This window comes from Sorex fumeus, unplaced genomic scaffold (assembly GCF_029834395.1).
Source record: "Sorex fumeus unplaced genomic scaffold, SorFum_2.1 ptg000008l, whole genome shotgun sequence".
Lineage (NCBI taxonomy): Eukaryota > Metazoa > Chordata > Mammalia > Eulipotyphla > Soricidae > Sorex > Sorex fumeus.
Window position 1 is genome coordinate 84,165,123 of NW_026606065.1, and position 19,601 is coordinate 84,184,723.

The following is a 19,601-nucleotide window of genomic DNA, read 5'->3' on the forward strand; positions in this document are numbered from 1 at the left end:
GCACTTTCTAGGTGAAGGGTGTCTTCCCTTCCCCTCTTCTTACCTAGAAACATTCAGAATATAAAGGTAAAGATGTGGCCAAATGTTAACAATTGTTGCATCTAGGCATACTTGATTGTTTTATGGTTTTCATTTGAAATGAGTTGAGAAAACAATATAGTACATCATGGAAGGTGATAAAAAAAATTTGAGACATAAGTGAAGGGTAACTAGTTGCTTCCTCTGAGGAAGGAGGGATTCTTTTCTGAAGGAACTGACAAGCTGCTCCTTGAAAAGAAGACAGTGGATTTGGAAGGAAATCAAAATGACCATTGAAGGTTCAAGGGAAAGAAGGAAGGGAAGCCTAGAATATTTAGAATAGAATATTTAACTTAAAATATTTTAGGCTTAAATTTCTTCGAAAACATTTAAAATCAAACATATATTTGTATATATGCACATAGATAGCTAGAGATAGGTGGATGGATGTTTATGCCACACCCTTTGGTGCTCAGGACTTACTCCCGGCTCTGCACTCAGGGATCATTCCTGGTGGGGCCTAGAGGAACATACAGCGTGCTGGTAGCAAGTTGGGTCAAATGTGTGCAAAACAAGCACCCTACCTCTGTACTAGCCAAGTCTCAGAAAATATTTTAAATCTTTTTAAAACTATCCCAGTTCTCAGATTGTGATGCAGAGCAGCAGTGCGGCACTGCCTTGCATGTGGATTCAGCCCCCTGGGATCACAAGCAGACCAAGGGGCTGGGTTAAGGTGCTTCCTGGTATTCGCATGGCTAACCCTGGTTTGATCTCTGACACTGCCAGGACCACAGAGCTAAGCATAGTGCTGGGAGAAACAGCATCATCGCCACCTCCACCCTCCCCCCAAAAAATGCCCTAGTTCTATGATATGCTTTTATAAATGAATGGGAATATAATGGCTTTAATATATTTACATTCAAAGGAACAGAGGTAAAATATCCTTCTGAGATAAAAGAAGTATTGAATAATTTCAAAATGTATAGTCTTTAAAAATGTATTAAAAACAACCATGGCACTTAAGAAGCCATCTGATCAGAATGAGACAGTCTGAGCTCAAGTACCAGCTTCTACTGGACCTCAGTCCCACAGTCTTACAGAAACCGCTTCCCCACCATTACCAAAGGATGACTCGAGGTTTGTGCAGTCATGAAATATTTACAGAACACTCGTGTCCAACATTATTACAGGAGCCAGTGGCAGAAAGACTTTCTGCTCTTGGGGCTGGAGCACTAGTATGGTGGGTAGTGTGTTTGCCTTGCACGCAGCCTACCTGGGTTCGATCCCCAGCATTCCATGTGGTTCCCCAAGCACTGCCAGGAGAAATTCCTGAGTGCAGAGCCAGGATTAACCCTTGAGAATCACTGGATATGACCCCAAAATAAAGAAAGGCTTTCTGCTCTTATAGAAGTTCCATTGTAGCAGGAGGAACACGGTATAATGTTATGGAAAGAAACAAGGAAATAGTGTGGATAACATTACCAGATTTAGCAAACAAAAATAATAAAAAACAATTTCCATTTGAATTTCAGATAGTTTTAAAAAAAGAAAATTAGTGTTACTATTTCTCTGGTATTTGGGACATATAACAAATCAAAAAGAAAAGGTTTGCTTCAAGTGCTAATTAGAGCCTTCTTGCAGTATTTCACTAGAGAATGAACGGTGATACCAGTGGACATGCTAAGAAGTGGTTAGATTCTGTGTATTCTTAAAGGTAGAATTAAAGGTAGCCAGTGGAATGTCTTGATTTATTAGGTGTGAAAATAGTAGAAAAATCAGAATAACTTTGAGATTTTGCCTGTGACTCACCAGATTGATAATTCTACTAAACTGAAAGGTTAGGATGAAGATTTGGGTTTGCGTGTTTGGGGAGAGGATACAGGAAGGGGTTGCTTCACAAGAAGTTCATGGAAGTGGAAAGCATGTGACCCACCATTTGCTGGTTACCAGAGTCACAAAGTCTACTCTGATTCAGGAAAAAGGATTTCGTAGGAAATGATTAGCATGTTGCCAGGGGGCATGCTTGAGAAGAGAATTTTAGGTACTGTCTTTGGAAATTGCAGTCTATCTACTGCATCCAGGGAAGATGTCAGCTTAATATTTCCACACACTGAAGTTGGGAGTCAGGGGAGAGAACTGGTCTCTGCATAGTAATTTACAAGTCACCGTAATAGAGACCATTTATGTTTTTGTTTTGGAGTCACTCCTGATTGTACTTAAGGATTACTCCTGGCTCTGGACTCAGAAATTACTCCTGGCAGGCTTAGGGGACCATATGGGATGTGGGAATCAAACCCAGGTCACCCAGATGCATGGCAAGTGCCCTACCAGCTGTACTCTAGCCCCCAAAAGATGCCACTTAAAACCTTCAAATTGGGATCATGAAGCGTTTCTGAAGCCTGAGTAGTGGAAATTTCTGAGAGCAGAGTTTGAACTCATTAGAGCAGTGCTTAAAGGTCAGAGAAGAAAAAACAAGAGGGAGAAAAATGAGTAATGAGAGGAAGAAAATATGATGTCGTAGAATCAAAGTAGAGATGATATTTTCAGGCATAAGGGTCAGATAGCTGATGGATCAAGAAACATTGGGACTGATATTAGTCTTAGGCTGGAGTGATAGCACAGCAGGTAGGGCGTTCGCCTTACAAGCGGCCAACATGGCCGACCCGAGTTCGATTCCTCCGCCCCTCTCGGAGAGCCCGGCAAGCTACCGAGAGTATTCGATATGCCAGACACAGTAACAACAAAAGTCTCCAATGGAGACGTTACTGGGCCCGCTCGAGCAAATCGACGATCAACGGGAGGGCCTTTACCTTTACCTTAATAGTCTTTGAGTGCAGCAGTATAGAGCAGTGTATAGTATAGAGCAGTGTACTGCCATGGTCACGAGAGTAGGAGAGGGCAAGCCAGCCTTCAGTGGGATTCAAGAGTGCCTGGGAGAAGAGAAGAAAGGAAAGACTCAAGGAATTTTGCTATGAAGAGAAATGAGGAAATGGCATGGTAGCTGACAGGGGTGGTAGGAATGAAAAGGGGTTTTTTTGTTTTGTTTTGTTTTGAAACAGAGTAGCATGTTTCTATGAGTGGGTGAAAAAGGTAAAAATTGATGGTCACAAGTCAGTGAATTGCAAGAAGAGTTTTCAGTGTACTCTTCATATTGCTGCACACAAAGACTAAATTTAACTCCCAAGAGCAAGGGGAGCTTGCTTGGGCATAGTTCAAATGCACTAGTAGGAGTTTTGATCTTGATGGAAAGGGGTCTGAGTATAAAAAGGTGGGGATCTGAAATTCTCTCAGGGTTATTTTTTTTATTTTGAGTTATGTTAGACTTTTTTTTCCCTTTGCCTACAAATTCTTGTGCTTGAGTTTCAGTTAAACAATGATCGAGTATCCATCCCTCCACCAGTGCCCATTCTCCACCACCAGTGATCAGATCCCAGTATACCTCCCATCTCCTCCATCCCCCCATCCCACCCCTCTTCTGTGGCAGGGCATTCCCTTTTGTTCTCTCTCCTTTTGGGTGCTGCGGTTTGCAAAAGAGGCATTGGGTGGCAATCATGTTCGGTCTATAGTCTATTTTCAGCATGCATCACCCATCCTGGGAGGATCCTCCCAACATCTCTGGGTTATATTTTCATTGACATGAAAGATTGCATTTATAATACCTATAACGTTAAACACTGGATTGCTCTGAAAATCAAATCAGTTTATTCCTTGAAAGCCTAAATCCTGTTTTGGTGGGTAAGGGACAGAGATTGGACCATACCTGGTGGTGCTCGGATTGTATTGCTGGTACTCAGACTCAGACCACATGCAACACAAGTTCCTTAACACCTGTACTGTGGGGAGCCAGAGGTCTCCATCTTGGCTTTGTGAGTCTGTACATTCCTCACAAGCACATGGCATCCCACCACACAGCCTTTGGATGACACAACCTAGCTAGCCCCTCTGTAATTCTCCACTCCTTATACAGCTGTCTTGACTGTCCTCCACTGACCGTTAGCCCTCCTTATATGGCTATCTTGACTCTCCATCCACTGACCATTAGCTACGACAGAGATCAGCCCATTCTGTTTCGTACAAGCGCCACCTTAAGGTATATAAGTGCCTTGCAGACAATAAAGTCACATGTTCCCCATTCAAGACGTGCGTCCATTCCTTATTCAGGAGCGCCCTCGCCCAGGATATCCCTCATAGATGGAGTCCTGCAGATCGCGACCCCACAACACCCCAAGCACCCTGTATCACCCCACACTGTACTATCTTGGCTCAAATTTGCTTTTTAAAACTGGCTCATAACCCATATAACTATTGAAAAAATTAATGAGCTTTTTTATGATCTGTTGTTAATGCTTGATTTATTTTATAGCCCATCTATGAGGGCTTGCATGAAAATTTCTTGAGTGAAAAGGGGTTACCAGATGGCTGGAGAGAAACTACTGAGGGTAAGGCACATGGATGAGGATAAGACTGCATTGGCCTAACCTAGTTTGATCCCAGAATTTCATAGGGTTCCCCCCAAACTACCAAAAATCAGCCTTGAGCACTTACCAGATGTGGCCCAAAAAGAGAAGGGATTGCAAATGGAAAAGAATTTAAGATGCACTGCTCTCTAAAGCACTAGTTGTTGAGATATAAGGTTGAATTCATAATATTTTTGTTCAATATTAAGTCACTTTTTAAAATGACTCTGATTTAAAAAAAAATTTGGTTGTATATTGTTGTTGGGTTCCCCCGCCCCCCTTCAGTGATCTGCCTTTTAAAATAAGTTTTTGGGCGTGAAAGATTATACCCAGCAGTACTCAGGGCATAATCCTGGCCATGCAGCTGCAAGGCAAGCACCTTAACTAACCCCTGTTCTCTCTCTCAAGATCAATGATCTCTTAAGCACCCACAACATGCAAACAAAAATTAATTTGCAGTGAAACTGGAGAAAATACAGCAGGTAAGGTGCTTGCGTGTGACTGATCTGGGTTCAGTCCTGGACATCCCATATCCCTGAGGACTGCCAGGAGTAATTCCTGAGCCAGAAACATTGCTGGGTGTGGCCCCCAAACCATACAATAAATTTACAGTTAATAGTTTAATGAGTTGCTGCATGCATTTCATCGCACTTTGTTACACCCTGCTTTTAAACTATACTAGCTTTTATTTATTATTATTTTTTGGCTTTTTGGGTCACACCCGGTGATGCTCAGGGGTTACTTCTGGCTTTGCACCCAGGAATTACTCCTGGCTGTACTCGGGGACTAAAGGGGATGCAGGGAATCGAACCCACCCAGGTCAAACACAAGCAAGGCAAATGACCTCTCGCTGTGCTATAGCTCCAGCCCTCAATTAGCATATTTTTTAAAAGCTTAACATAATGGTAGTACACCATCTTTGTTTTGGGTGGAGATAGACTTTATTAGGTAACTTAAGTACCTGCATACCTATTCCCCTTTACCTCCAGCCTCCAGTTGTCATAAAAACCTCTGATGGTCAGGGCTGGAGCAATAGCACAGTGGGTAGGGTGCTTGCCTTGCACGCAGCTGACCCGGGTTCGATTCCCAGCATCCCATCTGAGTGCAGAGCCAGGAGTGACCCAAAAAGCAAAAAGAAAACAAAACCTCTGATGGTTGTGTGTTAAAAATGCAATATAACAACATGTATGCACACACATAGAACATTCGTGATATCTACTTCTGCTTGGGGGACAGAGGTCTGTATTATCTTTTTTTTCTCCCTTAATTGTCCTTTGTTTTTTATTTATTTTTTTAATGAAGGTTAGTCATCTCTGTATTTGGACCCAGGGTTTTTTCAATAATTTTTCCTGGTCTGTGAAACTTTTAAGTCTGAGTAATAAGTTTAACACCAGGAATGATCAGCCTTACTGAACTGTTCTGGGGAAAGAAAAACATGAATTCCCAAATGTACTATAAGTTTCCAGAGTCATGAGAAAATTTCTTAACTATGACATGGTATCAATTTCTTGTGCATTCTTCAAATACCTTGCCTAGTCTGTAGAGAGTGTTGGGGATAGGGCACTTGCCTTGCACGTGGCCGACCCTGGTTTGATCCCTGGCACCCCATCTGGTCCCATGAGCGTGACCTCAGGGAAGCCCTGAGTACTGCTGGGTGTGCCCCTGATGGAAAAAAATAACAAAACCAAATTTGATGACTGACTTCTGAGTTCCGAAAACCATTGTTTTTAAAGTACTTCAGATTCTTGAAGATAAAAATGACTTATGCCCTCACCAGTCAACCATAAACCTACTGTTCATGATCTTTTTCTTGCCTTCTTCTTCCTCCTCCTCCTCCTCCTCCTCCTCCTCTCCACCCCCCCCCCCCCATATGCCTGGTTATTTTATCTGACCTCCTTTTTTTTTTTAATAGCATTTTTATCTGCAGGCAGTGCTTATAGTCAGTTCTCAGTCTATACATTGTACTTGTGATTTTACTGAGGTGGTTTTAATTTTCTGGGCAATGTGCTTAACTTTATTTTGATTTTGATGGACTTTTCAGTCTCCCAAGTGTTTACAACAGCCAGTTTTTGACTTTTGGGTCAAGCCCAGCAGTGCTCAGGGACCATGGACTGTACCTGACCCTTTGAGTCATCTCCCTGACCTGAGCAGTCAGTGTGTAATACCAACCAGAAGCCCTTTGCTGGTGCTTTATTTTCTTGCTGCTGCTTTTAATAAATAGCATTAATGGGATCTTTTTACACACAGCCCACCTTTTCCCCAGGAAAGCCACTGACCCCTGTTTTTATAAGCAAGTCAGAAACCATGTATATTTTTCTGGAAGTTAATTTTATTATATGAAGATAGTATACAAAATACATTCAGAGTGACTAGAGGTGTAAGATCAACTTATGTCTTATATTTTATGTCTTCTATTGGCAGCATACATTCTTGATTTGTATAAAAGTAACTTTAAAATTCCAGTTTCCTTAAATAGTTAAGCTCAACACACACATACATACATATATATATATACATATACAGTTGCTATCACTGGCAGATGTGCTCTTTAATCAGTTGAAAGGCATTGGCAGCTGTTTGATGTTTGACATTCTCATGGGCTGGGAAATAAGGCAGAGCTAGCAGACCTGCTCACATTTTTTAGGATTGGGACATATTTGTTCCTAACAGTGCTATGAAAGCCTGAGCATCGTTTTTCAGACTGATACGGACTTTCAGACTTGTTCCTCTCACACTGCTACAAGTACATTATCCTAGAAATCCTGCAAGTGGTTGGTCTTTATTAATGCTGACCATTTTTGGTATAAGTGGTGGATGGTTTTAATATCAGGTAGTGTTGGACTCATCTGTTTTAATGAGCCAGCACTGCTACTCCCTATTACCTGCTTCTGTTTTCCTTTCTATGTTAAAATACATAGAGCTAGTTTTTAACTGATGGGCTCATGGAGGCTATGAAACCTGAGTCTTTGAAGAAGCTGGATTATCCTAATAGGTTTTTATTAAAAAAAAAAATACATTTGGGGCCTGAGCAGTAGTACAGAGGATAGGGCATTTGTCTTGCATGTGACCTACCTGGCTTCAACCTCCACACCCCATATGGTCCTCCGAGCATTGCCAGGAGTGATCCCTGAGTGCAGAGCCAGGAGTAACCCCTGAGACAGCTGGGTATGCCCCCTCCCCCAAAATTTAGAAAGGTGGTATCTCTAAGGTCTCTTAAGAATTAAGATGACTGAAATTAGACATTTACATACAGCTAGGGTTTTTTGTCATCACTGGTGGCTTGCGCCTTTTCTGATTTGAAAGGTAGAAGAGAATGCATGGAGGCCTCCCTCTGTGTCTGCTTACCTGATTATTCTGTACTTCCAGGGGTAATGTGTGCTTGTATGGGTATGTGAAGAACAAAGCTTTTCTTTACTAGCTCTGACCTGGTTGGTGGTACTTGGTGGCTCTTGGTCAAAGAGGCCTGACAACTGCAGCAGGTCCACCCCCTCAGTACTCCCCTGTACCCCCCCCCCCCCCACACACACACTGAAGCACCCACTATCTCATTTGGGATCTGCTGGCTCTCCCATCTCTTCATACAAAGAAACTTCCAAATGATTCTTCTATTCTGTCACAGACTTTAGAGTTAGTTCCATTACACATATGAAGGGAAGCCTAGACTTTCTCCACCAGAAGCAGCAATTCACTTTGTCAGTGACTTCAGAGAGGCAGACATTCTAAGTGCATCGAAGAACCCGTTGGGGTCCAGGGCACAGGGGTCTTTACACCAGAGTAGGCACTCTGTACCCTGTCTTCCAGTTTCCATCATCCTTGGACATAATGCCCAGTCCAAATCAGAGGAAAAGAGGCTTTTCTCTGAATGTTGGCTCAACACTCATATCCTGAGTCCCAATTAGGACATAAATCACATACATACCACCTTTATTTCTTCTCAAAGGAGCATAAAGTGCTTAATCAAACATTGGTTGGTGTTCTTCCCTTTCCTTCCAGGAGTCTAACATGCAATTAGAGACTCCTCTTACGTGAAAAGAAAATCAGATTGGCTTCCTATGCCTTGTTCAGCCCCAAATGTTTCAGAGTTGGTCTGGTAGGTATGGAGATTTAATAATAAATCTTATATCATATTTTCCTCTTATCTTTCCTTTCAAATTCCTAAATTCTGTCTTTCCTAGTTTCACTGAAATCCTTTTGCATGATAGCATTTCTATTTTCGGCTTCCTTTTATAACTATGATACAGGCTAATAGAAGAAACTGAGTTAGGCATCTTTACATGAATAATCAGATTCTGGCATTGTGTCTGAAAGTGGATTTAAGCCCCACAGATACTCCTAACAGACAGAACTACTTCCAGTCATCTCACAATGCACAGTATGCCCAGTGTCAGGCCACCACATGGCCCCAACTTAGCTCACGGTAAGATTCCAGTGTTTTTTGCTAGAAGACCCAGCTGTGCAGGCTGAGACTCGAGCATCGCCCCAGTGCTAGAATGCAAACAAAACAACAAAAATGTGCCAAGTGTAGCAGTGGGGACAGACCTAGCCCTGTGGACAAAGTTTTAAAACTTTGGCATCTCAATGTGCCTTAAAATGTCCCCCTGTCCTTCTTTGCTGTCTGCTCCACGGCTGGGTTCTCAAAGGGAGCTGGGTTGGGAGAGTGTGTGGCAGCCCCTGGAGAAGCATTGCTGCTATCACATCCCTCTCCCACTCCCTATGCTTGTGTCTGGCTCAAGTTCTTCCTCCTGCACTGGCTGTTTCCCTCGTCTCTCTCCCCTCCTCATTTTCCTTTCCTGTGATGCCCTTGTCCACTAGAGACAGCAGACTTGGCTGTGGCAGCTGCTGGGTCTAGGGCGACAGCCTAGGCTCCATGGAGCCCACACTGCACCACGTGACCGGGTACACCTCCTGAGTTCCCCCCCACCCCCCACCAGACCCACTACCTGAGCACTCTAGAGTAGGAGGAGGGCAGTCCTTTGAAAAGCTGTCTCGAGAGGAGTTTGGCAGTCACGGGAGGGTTTGGCAGTAGTATTCCTCACTTGTCACGATTTATCTGGGGTTACATTCTTGTTAGTCAAAAGGGGAAAATACTGCTGTGGATAGGGAAAGGTGTGAATTTGATATATGTATAATACTGGCGGAAGCTAGTTTTCTGGGGTATAACTACACACGTGGTTCTAGAAGTAAGGCTGTGTGTGTCACACTCTAGACAGGTGGGGTGGAATATAAGACCACCGAGTTGTAGTCTGGGGGAGGAGAACAGCATGGGATCTTCTCCAGCTCTGAGTTGTCGTAGGTGAATCTGCGATGGTCTTTCTGGATGTGCCCACAGCTGGCATGGCAGGGAGGAGGCCTGGTGAGGTCAGAAAGTCCAGACTCCTTGCTCTTGCTGGTCACTCTCAAGCTAGAGAATAGTGGAAAGAAGGTCAACTGTGGTTTGACATTGGTTTCTTAAAAAGTAAACCCTAGATTCCACTCTTAGTTTGCAGGCCATTTATTGAGAACTGCCCTAGAGTTGGCAGCCACGGGTTCCCATCTCCGTTTCTGAGTAGGTCCCCTGTCCACAGCCTGATACTCCTGGGCTGCTGGCAGGGAGGATCATGCCAGCCCCGAATTCTAGGTGGAAATCAACTCCAAGACTTGGGTAGGCTGGAAAATGTCACTTACTGAGGCTGGAGAGATGGTACAGGGGTTAAGGCTCTTGCCTTTCCTGTGGCTGGGCCTGGTTCAATCTCTGGTATCACATATAGTCCCCTGAGTCCTACTAGGAGTGATCCCTAAGTACAGCCAGGAGAAAGCCCTGAGCACCCGTGGATGTGGCCTCCCAATCAAACAACAACAATAATCTTTAAAAAATTAAAAACAAAAGGTTAGGGACTGGAGCTATAGCACAGCGGGTAGGGTGTTTGCCTTGCACGAGGCCGACCTGGGTTCGAGTCCCAGCATCCCATATGGTCCCCTGAGCACTGCCAGGAGTAATTCCTGAGTGCATGAGCCAGGAATAACACCTGTGCATTGCCAGGTGTGACCCAAAAAGCAAAAAAAAAAAAAAACCAAAACACAAGGTTGGGAAATGATCAAGGGGTTTGATTACCAGCACCTCTGGAGTGGCCAAAATATATGTCTGTGTGTGTGTGTGGGGGGGGGGGGGGGGGAGTACTTGGGCTGGGAAAACAGCTCAGGGGTAGGGATACTTGTCTTGCATGTACAGGAACCAAGTCTGATGTTTGATATCTCTTGCTCCACCCTTCCCCAACCCCCCACAGTTCTGGTGGCCCCAGCATTGAGCCATCCCACCAAATTGGCCAAGTGTCACCAGGGTGGCCCTGGGAACTTTCAAGCACTACTTGGGAGCCCACTCTCTCCCCATCTCCCCCATTAGGAAAAATAGATTGATGAAATGAAGGACTTCTTGATTTGGATTCCAGAACCAAGAGAATAACTCTGTTTTAAGCTAGCAAGTTTGCAGTCCATTTGTTCCAAATCTCAGAAAACAGCTTCCTGATAAAAGCTTAGAGTGATTTGGTCTCTGTGTTCTAGAAGAGAAAGCAAGTCAGGAGGCTGTAGATGATCAGAGGAAGAGATTTCTGGGCTCTACGTGTACGACCAACCCTAGAGCAGATACATGAGGAAGACGAAGCTACTTTGGGGCCATCAGGTTTGTTTGCTTGCTTGCTTTTGGGCCCATGCCTGGCATTGCTCAGGGCTTACTCCGGGCTTTGTGCTCAGGAATCACTCCTCGCAGGGTTTGGGGTACCATATATGGTACCAGGGATATAACCTGGGTCAACCATGTGCAAGGTACCTCAAAAGAAATAATGACCAAAACACAGAGACAGCCTATGGAATGAAAGAAATTATTTACCCAGTACCCATCAGGTAAGGGGTTAATATCCAGGATATACATGACAGTACTAGAACTGTACAAGAAAACCTCCAACTTCATCAAAAAATGGGGAGAAGAAATGAACAGAAACTTCCTCAAGAAATACAAATGGCCAAAAGGCACATCACTAATCATCTACATCTACATCATTAATCATCAGGGAGAGGCAAATCAAAGCAACAATGAGCTATCTTATACCACAGACTGGCACACATCAAAAAGAACAAGAATAACCAGTGCTGGTGCAGATGTGGGAATAAAGAGACTCTCGTTGTTGGTGGGAATGCCAACTGGTCCAGCATTTCTGGAAAACAATATGGGCATTCCTCAAAAAACTAGAGCTTCCATATGACCCAGCAATACTACTTCTGGGAATATATCCTGGGGGTGCAAGTAGAAATGACATCTACACTGTATGTTCATTGCAGCACTATTCACAATAGCCAGAATCTGGAAACAACCAGAGTGCCCGAGAACAGATGACTGGTTAAGGAAACTTTGATACATCTACACAATGGAATACTATGCAGATGTTAAGGTAAGGTAAAAGGTAAAGGCCCTCCCGTTGATCGTCGATTTGCTCGAGCGGGCCCAGTAACGTCTCCATTGGAGACTTTGTTGTTACTGTGTCTGGCATATCGAATACTCCCGGTAGCTTGCCGGGCTCTCCGAGAGGGGCGGAGGAATCGAACTCGGGTCGGCCATGTTGGCCGCTTGTAAGGCGAACGCCCTACCCGCTGTTAGGAAAGAAATCATGAAATTTGCTTTACAAGTGGATGTGCTTGGAGAGTATCATGCTAAGTGAAATGAGTCAGAAAGGGAGGGACAAATAGAATGATTGCACTCATTTGTGGAATATAAACATAATATGAGACTAAAACCCAAGGACAGTAGTCCAGGAGGATTGCTCTGAGCACAGAGCCAGGAGTAAACCCTGAGCACTGCTAGGTGCACCCCCCCACCCCAGCCCCAAACAAACCAACCCTGCTCATCAACTGTGAGTAAAACATGAAAGAATAGAAATGCTTGCACACACCTGCAGGTTAGTTCTTTTAACATGAACACGGTGTTCGCACTATGCTGGGTGGCAGTACGAAGGGAGGGAGCTAGTGGATGAGGGAGAAAGCCGGATGCTACATTCTTTTGTTCCCTCTCTCAGAATACTTTGGAACATAAGTGCTGCTCTTAGCTAGATGTCTGTGAAGAAAGGAACCCCAGAGCATGCAAGCAGTTTGAGGCTAAGAAAGAGGGTTTACTCCTGGCTCTGTGCTCAGGGATCACTCCTGGTGATACTCAGGGGACCATATGGGGTGCCAGGGATCCAACCTGGGTTGGATTCCTACCTGCTGCACTACTGCTCCAGCCCCTGATGAACAGGCTTTTTAAAAATTACTATTATTTTTTTTTAATTAAAGAGCAACAAGCAGTTTTAAATACAGCACTGGGAGGGCGGTGGGCATCTGTTGTCATCTTTTGGTTTATGTCAGGTCAGAAAACTATACAGCCTGTGCTGTGATGTTTGGTAGTTTCTCTTTTGTACAAAGAGATCGAATCCAGGGCTCCTGCAAGTTTCACAGCTTGAACATGTTGCCTAGCCCTGGTGCGAGTTTTATTGGTTGGTCTGTTGGGTTTCTCAGCATTGCTCAGGTGCCTGGGGCTCCTTCCAGGACAGACAGGCCTTTGGTTCAGGCAAGGGCCGAATGATGTGGGGATCCCCAGGTCCCCCTGGTGGTGTAACAGGGCTATACCCCGCAATGCGGTGCTGGAGAACAAACCACTTTTACCCCATGTAAGGAAAGAAAGCACCTTAACTCCTGGACCACCTCTCTTGTCCTGTTTGTTTTTTCATGACAGTTTTATGAAGAGATCTTTCTGGAGGGGATTGATTGCTTTTTGTTTTGGGGCCACACCTGCAATGCTCAGGGCTTACTCCTGGCTCTGTGCTCAGGGATCACTCTCGGTGGTACTTGGAATTTTGTGGGGTGCCAGGGGTTGAACCCAGATAAGCTGCTTGTAGGGCAAGCACTCTACTTACTGTGCTGTGCCTCCTCTTGAAAGATCATTTGCAATGTACTCAAATGATTTGAAAGAAATGATTTATAACTCACCAATTAAAATTATGCAGGTCAGTGGATTCTAGTATATCCTTAGATGACACACCGACACCACAATCAGTTTTCAAATGATTTTATCATTCTCCCCCACCCCGCCAAATCCCTATTATTAAGCCAATCACTCCTCTTCCCATTCTTCATCTCCAGCCATAGATAACCACTGCTCTAATTTCTCTCCCTATGAAATTGTACGTTCTGGGCATCAGCAAAGTAGAAGAGGACTGTGTAAGAGTGCCTGTACTATTTCCAAGTCTGGAGAAGCCTGCGGTGCCGAAAATGAAACTCAGGGCCAGTGGACAGTAAACTGGGTGCCAGTCACTGCCAGTGACTGTTGTTGATGGTGTGTGGACTACAGCAGGAGCCTTCACTCAGAAGGGCACGGCCAGGATGGCATGTCTTAGGCCCTGGTAAAAGTGGCTGGCTTGGGCTTATAGCAATGGCCAAGCTCGGTCTTCCTGCTCCCATGAGCAGTCTCCCTGTTGACTGATAGGCACACGCAGTTCCTTTCCACAGAGCCACATGCTTCATGGGTTGCACTGGCCTGTCCTTGCTAAATTTTCTTAAACTTCAATCTTCCTTCCCGGCTCTGTGCTCAGAGATCTCCATGTTCATCTCTCTTTAAGATTCTGTCCCTCACTCCTTCACTGTTGGTGGGAATGTTGACTGGTTCAGCCCTTCTGGAAAACAGTATGGACGATTCTCAAAAAATTAGAAATTGAGCTCCCATTTGACCCAGCAATACCACTCCTGGGAATATATCCCAGAGAGGCAAAAATGTGTAGTCGAAGTGACATCTGCACTTGTTTGTTCATTGCAATAGCCAGAAACTGGAAGAAACCTGAATGCCCAAGAACAGATGACTGGTTAAACAAACTTTGGTACATCCACACAATGGAATACTATGTAGCTGTTAGAAAAGATGAAGTCATGAAATTTACATACAAGTGGTACAACATGGAAAGTATCATGCTAAGCGAAATGAGTCAGAAAGAGAGGGATATACATAGAAAGACTGCATTCATCCAGGGGATATAAAGTAACAAAATATGAGGTTAATACCCAAGAATAGCTGAGATCAGCACCAGGAGGATTACTCCATAGCTTAGAGGCCAGCCGGGTATTCTAGGCGAAAGGGCAGCTCAGATAGAGAAGGGAGCACCAAATAAAGGGTGTTTGGAGGATCCTCCCAGGAGGGGAGATGCATGTCAAAAGTAGACTATGGACTGAACATGTTTGCCACTCAATGCCTCTTTTGCAGACTACAACACCCAAAAGGAGAGAGAGAACAAAAGGGAATGCCCTGCCACAGAGGCAGGGTGGGATGAGGGGGACGGGGGTGGGAGGGATATTATCCATATTATCCATGGTGGTGGAAAATGGGTACTGGTGGAGGGATGGGTATTTGATCATTGTATAATCGAAACCCAAGCACAAAAAAATTGTAAATCTACAACTGTACCTCATGGTGTTTCACTAATAAAAAAATAAAAATAAAATTCTGTCTCTGTGCTTTTCTGGACACTAGAGTTCAGTCTGACCAAGAGCCCTGAAGTCTCCCCATGAAGGAAGAGCCTTTCCATGAAGTCTTCCCCACCTTCCCTTGCACCCTCCCATCAGTGGGTCACAGGAGACATAGCGGCTTCCTTACTCAAACTTGAGCGAGGACTTGGGTTTGCTCTCAGTCCAGGTGAAGCGCTTCAGCAAGGGCGAGGCCAGCAGGGTGCCGTGGTCCATCCGGTAATCCTGGAGAGAAGGAAGAACTTAGACTTCCTGTTTGACCCACGGGCTCCACCACCCCCAGTCTGCTTGGGGAGCACACTCCTTCCACAAAGCTGCTTGTTTCAACAAGACATTTTCTCCACATCAGCAATTATAGAATTGACTCCAAGAAATACCTGTCCCCCATGATTCCAAGGTATCCTTGCCTTTCCTCCTCAAGATAAAGATTAAACGAAAGGGAGACCTACAGAAAATGTTTCATACAAAACTTGATGCAAATGACTCCATAAACATATTGAAATTAATTTTGGCAGTTGACTACTGGCTCTTGGGTATGTTTTCGGGTGGCCAAGATGAAAATACCGAGGGAACTCCAGCCTCCATGGGGTGTCCATATCTGAGTGAGCAGAGGTGCACATTCTCCCCCACTGCTGATTTTGACCTTGTGTCCCAGGGTTCTAAAGGAACAGCTGGTTGAGGCCTTCTGCTTGTCAGGCTGTATAGCAGATGGCAGGGACGCAGCGGCTCAGCCTCTAGAATTCTCATGGGAAGCAATTTCAGGATCTTGAGGCTGCACTCCAAAGAAAGCTTTTATCCTGCCACACAGGCCCAGCCCCTCACTCATATCTGAATTTCTCAGTTATTCTGAAAGGAAGCTTCCATTACAGAGACCCAAGACTCTTTGAAACTCTTACAAAACATGGTGTGGTTTCCTAAAGGACTAAGTTATGATCAGGCAAGTACTTGGACCTGGAGTGAGTGCAGGCTCACCTTCAGCTCTGGAATCTTTCTTTCACATTCACACAGCATTAGCTAGTGGTTAGTTAGTGAGACACCAAGCCAGTCACCACTGATGACTGAGAGCTACTGGGATTCAGGAACTGTGTTTGAATGGACTCTGGCAATGAGTTCATTCTGCTACTTACATCAAGCATGGAGGTGACCTTTGGCGAGAGTTCCTCAAAGGTTTTGATTCTTTCCACGCTCATGAAGTTGAAAGCATTTACATATCTAAGGAAAAAGAGGAGAAATTATTCTGTACAAGAAAATGCATCCAACGCCCAATAGTGAAGAAACCATAGTATCATTTCTCAGCTGTCACTGTCACTGTCTTCCCGTTGTTCATCGATTTGCTCGAGCGGGCCCAGTAACATCTCCATTTTGAGACTTGTTGTTACTGTGTTTGGCATATCGAATACGTCACGGGTAGCTTGCCAGACTTTGCCGTGTGGGCGAGATCCTCTCGGTAGCTTGCCGGGCTCTCCGAGAGGGGCAGAGGAATCAAACTCGGGTCGGCCATGTTGGCTGCTTGCAAGGCAAATGCCCTACCCGCTGTGCTAAGGCGCCAGACTCAAGCTCCGCTTCCCCGTCATTTCTCAGCTAAGATGTATAAGACCAGGAGGTCACCTAATTCCTTAGAAGGCTGACATTCTGTTGGGTTCCTCTAGGAGTCCTAACAGTAAAACACTTCCTTTCCTGATTGTTGTGCTGCATAATTTCAAGCAAAATCTCAGAGATCCTTAAGAGACTCAGCAGTCGATCAGCCTCTGGTGCCTTGCAGAATCAAGAAACATCAGGCCTACAGAAGCATAGTCTGGTCTAAGCACCCTTTTAACAGCAGAAATAAACAATGGATTTGATTCCTTGTAGTAGCTTACTTGCTAAAAGATGGGAGGTAATAAATGAAATGATCTGACAAGCTCACACAGTTGATTCAATAGCAGAGTTGTACACTTGAAGCCATCTTGTATATACTGCTCTGTAGTTACAGATTGGGGGAACTGGCTGATACCAGTGTGATTTCCCAGGAACAACCTATTGACCTTTTTTTTTTTTGCGTTTTGGGTCACACCTGGCAATGCTCAGGGGTTCCTCCTGGCTCTGCATTCAGGAATCACTCCTGGCAGTGCACAGGGGACCATATGAGATGCTGGGAATCGAACCCAGGTCAGCTGCATGCAAGGCAAATGCCCTACCTGCTGTGCTATGGCTCCAGCCCCTATTGACCTTTTTTAATGATCAATTGGGAGAAGCCATCAGAGATACGATAGTTACTCATAAAGCAAATTCACCTATTGATTGAATTTCTTGGTCTGATACCATCACCATCCAAAAGGCCCCATCTTTTTTTTTTTAAAGCAAGCTCCTTATTGGGCATATATCTAAGCAATGTACTGGAAAGAACCCGTTATTCTCTGCCTCACCTCTGACCCTGTCCCCCGAAAGGCTCTAGTAATCTATTTGATCCAAGCTTGTTTTCTCATCTGAAAAAGATAATAGAGTGACTCATCTGTGTCAGCCTTGAAGGCCAGTTGTATGGCTTGAAAGTTGCCACTCCTCAGCAAAGCCCTGACCACAAATCTGGGCTGGACTCAGGGCTTCTCTGCCAGTTCAAGATGAGTATCGACTTCTGCAGAGTGCTGAGAGCTTCCCCAGCCCTCCCTGGCCACTTGCCAAGTCTGGCTGAAAGGAAGTCTAAAGCTTCAGGTTGTGCCTACTACAGATAAAGATGCTTGGAGGCTCACAGGATAGTGTGAAGGTCCTTCATGTGTCCAAACATCATCAGAATGGAGAGAGTGTCAGAACGCCTACTTAGATCTAATCAGTTCCTAGCCAAGTGATTTTGGCAAGCTCTTCTCCATGGAACCTTAAGGCTCGTATTTGTACAACAAGAAAAATAATTGATTTCATAGGATTATTTTGAGCATGAAAGGAGTTGACATATGCAAAGAATCTAGTACAGACCACAGGCATTGTCTGAGAGGCCACTGTACTTGGGTGCACCAGAGCCTAAATTAGTACTGAATACACTTCTCCCAGCTCAAATGGCTTTCCTTTCTCCCCTCTCCAATCTTCTCCACAGTGAGGAGAGAGACACTAGTTTCTTAGGAAAGGGGGAAAAAAATCTAGTCTGTTTTTTTGGTTTTTTTTGGTTGTTTAGATCTCATGATGAAGTCAATAGTATTAGGAAGAAAAAAAAGATGGACGGAATATCCTTGTGGATGACTAAAGATACGGGAAAAAGTACAATGTATTACTTAGCTGTAAAAAAATTAGGATTAATTTTTTTGCCACACACAGAGGTGCTCAGGGCTTACTCTTGGCTCTGTGCTTAGTGATTACTCCTGGCAGGGCTCAGAGGACTATATGTGGTTCCAGGGATCAAACCCAGCTGGGCTGAATGCAAGGCCAGTGTTGTCGTGTCTGCTGTTCTATTTCCCCAGCCTTGTATTCTGATTTTTAAGAAAGTATGATGGAAGATGTCTAAGGGAAATTAGGAAATTTGAATATTTGACAATATATGGAATCATCATCTATTTCTTTCATGTGATTTTTTTTCATTTTTTGGTTTTTGGACTACATTCAGCAGTGTTCAGGACTTATTCCTGTTTCTGTAATTTGGGATCACTACTGGTAGGGTTCAGGGGACTATATGTGGTATTGGGGAACGAACATAGGTTGGCCCGTACCGCTGTCCTACCTTTTTGGCCCCTCATGTGATATTTTTGGTGTGATTATGTAGGAATACTTGTAAGATGACTCATAGGTTTTTGGAATCCTTGTAGACCAAAGTATTTGGAAATAAAGTATCATCTTCTTAACACCCCCTTTGAAAAGGTTGAGTAAAAAGCAAAGAAAAACATGGAGTATAGTGGGAAATGTAAAGCAGGAAGCAGGCATTGTATGTCTCAAAAGTATGCAAAGGAAAGTTGGGGAAGAAAAGACCTTACCTAACATCATCAGAACTTTCTGGATTAAACTTTGGAGTTGAAGTATCTTCCTTGAAGAAGTCCTCAGAGAAGGCAGGAGTTGAGTAAGTAAACCCACTATTTCCGGTCAGTATGGCATTTAGCGGAATGTAATCTTTACCATCCTGGAAGACCAAGGAAAGATTGCACAATTTCTACTTAAATCTATTTCTGTGAATTGTCATATGAGCTTCCACTATGTCACTTCTAATACAATCTTGGTTGTATTCAGGAAAGATAATTCTGTGCACACGTATGTATTTTTGAGGTTGGTTTTTTTTTTTACCAAATTTTATTTTATTTTTTAATTAAAAAAGAGCAATGTTTTACAAAGTTACTGATAGTTGAGTTTTAGATATACAATAATTCAACATTAATCCCTCCACCAATGTCAATTTCTCTCCACATGTTCCTAGATTCCCTTCCCATCCCAACCCCCACTCCACCCCCACTTGTCAACTTGACAGGCACATTGCAAAGTTCCAGTGGTTGTCACGTAGATCTCATGTCTTCAGTTCTATTGAATCTGTGTTTTGGGTATATGGCTCCTATACCATTCATATCACCAATATAACTGAAGCCCTGATGCCTGTTAACCCATTACTTCTGTTCTCTTCTTCCTCCCCACTTGATACGTTTGTTTATAATGACTGTTTTTATT

At 44.1% G+C, this 19,601-nt stretch overlaps 1 protein-coding gene across 1 annotated transcript in view; it reads right to left on the minus strand.

The window, feature by feature from the left end:
* Window positions 1-7,986: 7,986 nt before the first annotated feature.
* Window positions 7,987-19,601, minus strand: part of FLT1 (fms related receptor tyrosine kinase 1) — a 210,258-nt gene continuing 198,643 nt past the window's right edge. The window contains 4 exon segments of the mRNA XM_056108631.1: window positions 7,987-9,876; window positions 15,121-15,215; window positions 16,118-16,202; window positions 18,923-19,065. Of these exon segments, the coding sequence (XP_055964606.1) occupies window positions 9,678-9,876; window positions 15,121-15,215; window positions 16,118-16,202; window positions 18,923-19,065 (522 nt within the window). The 3' untranslated portion in view covers window positions 7,987-9,677.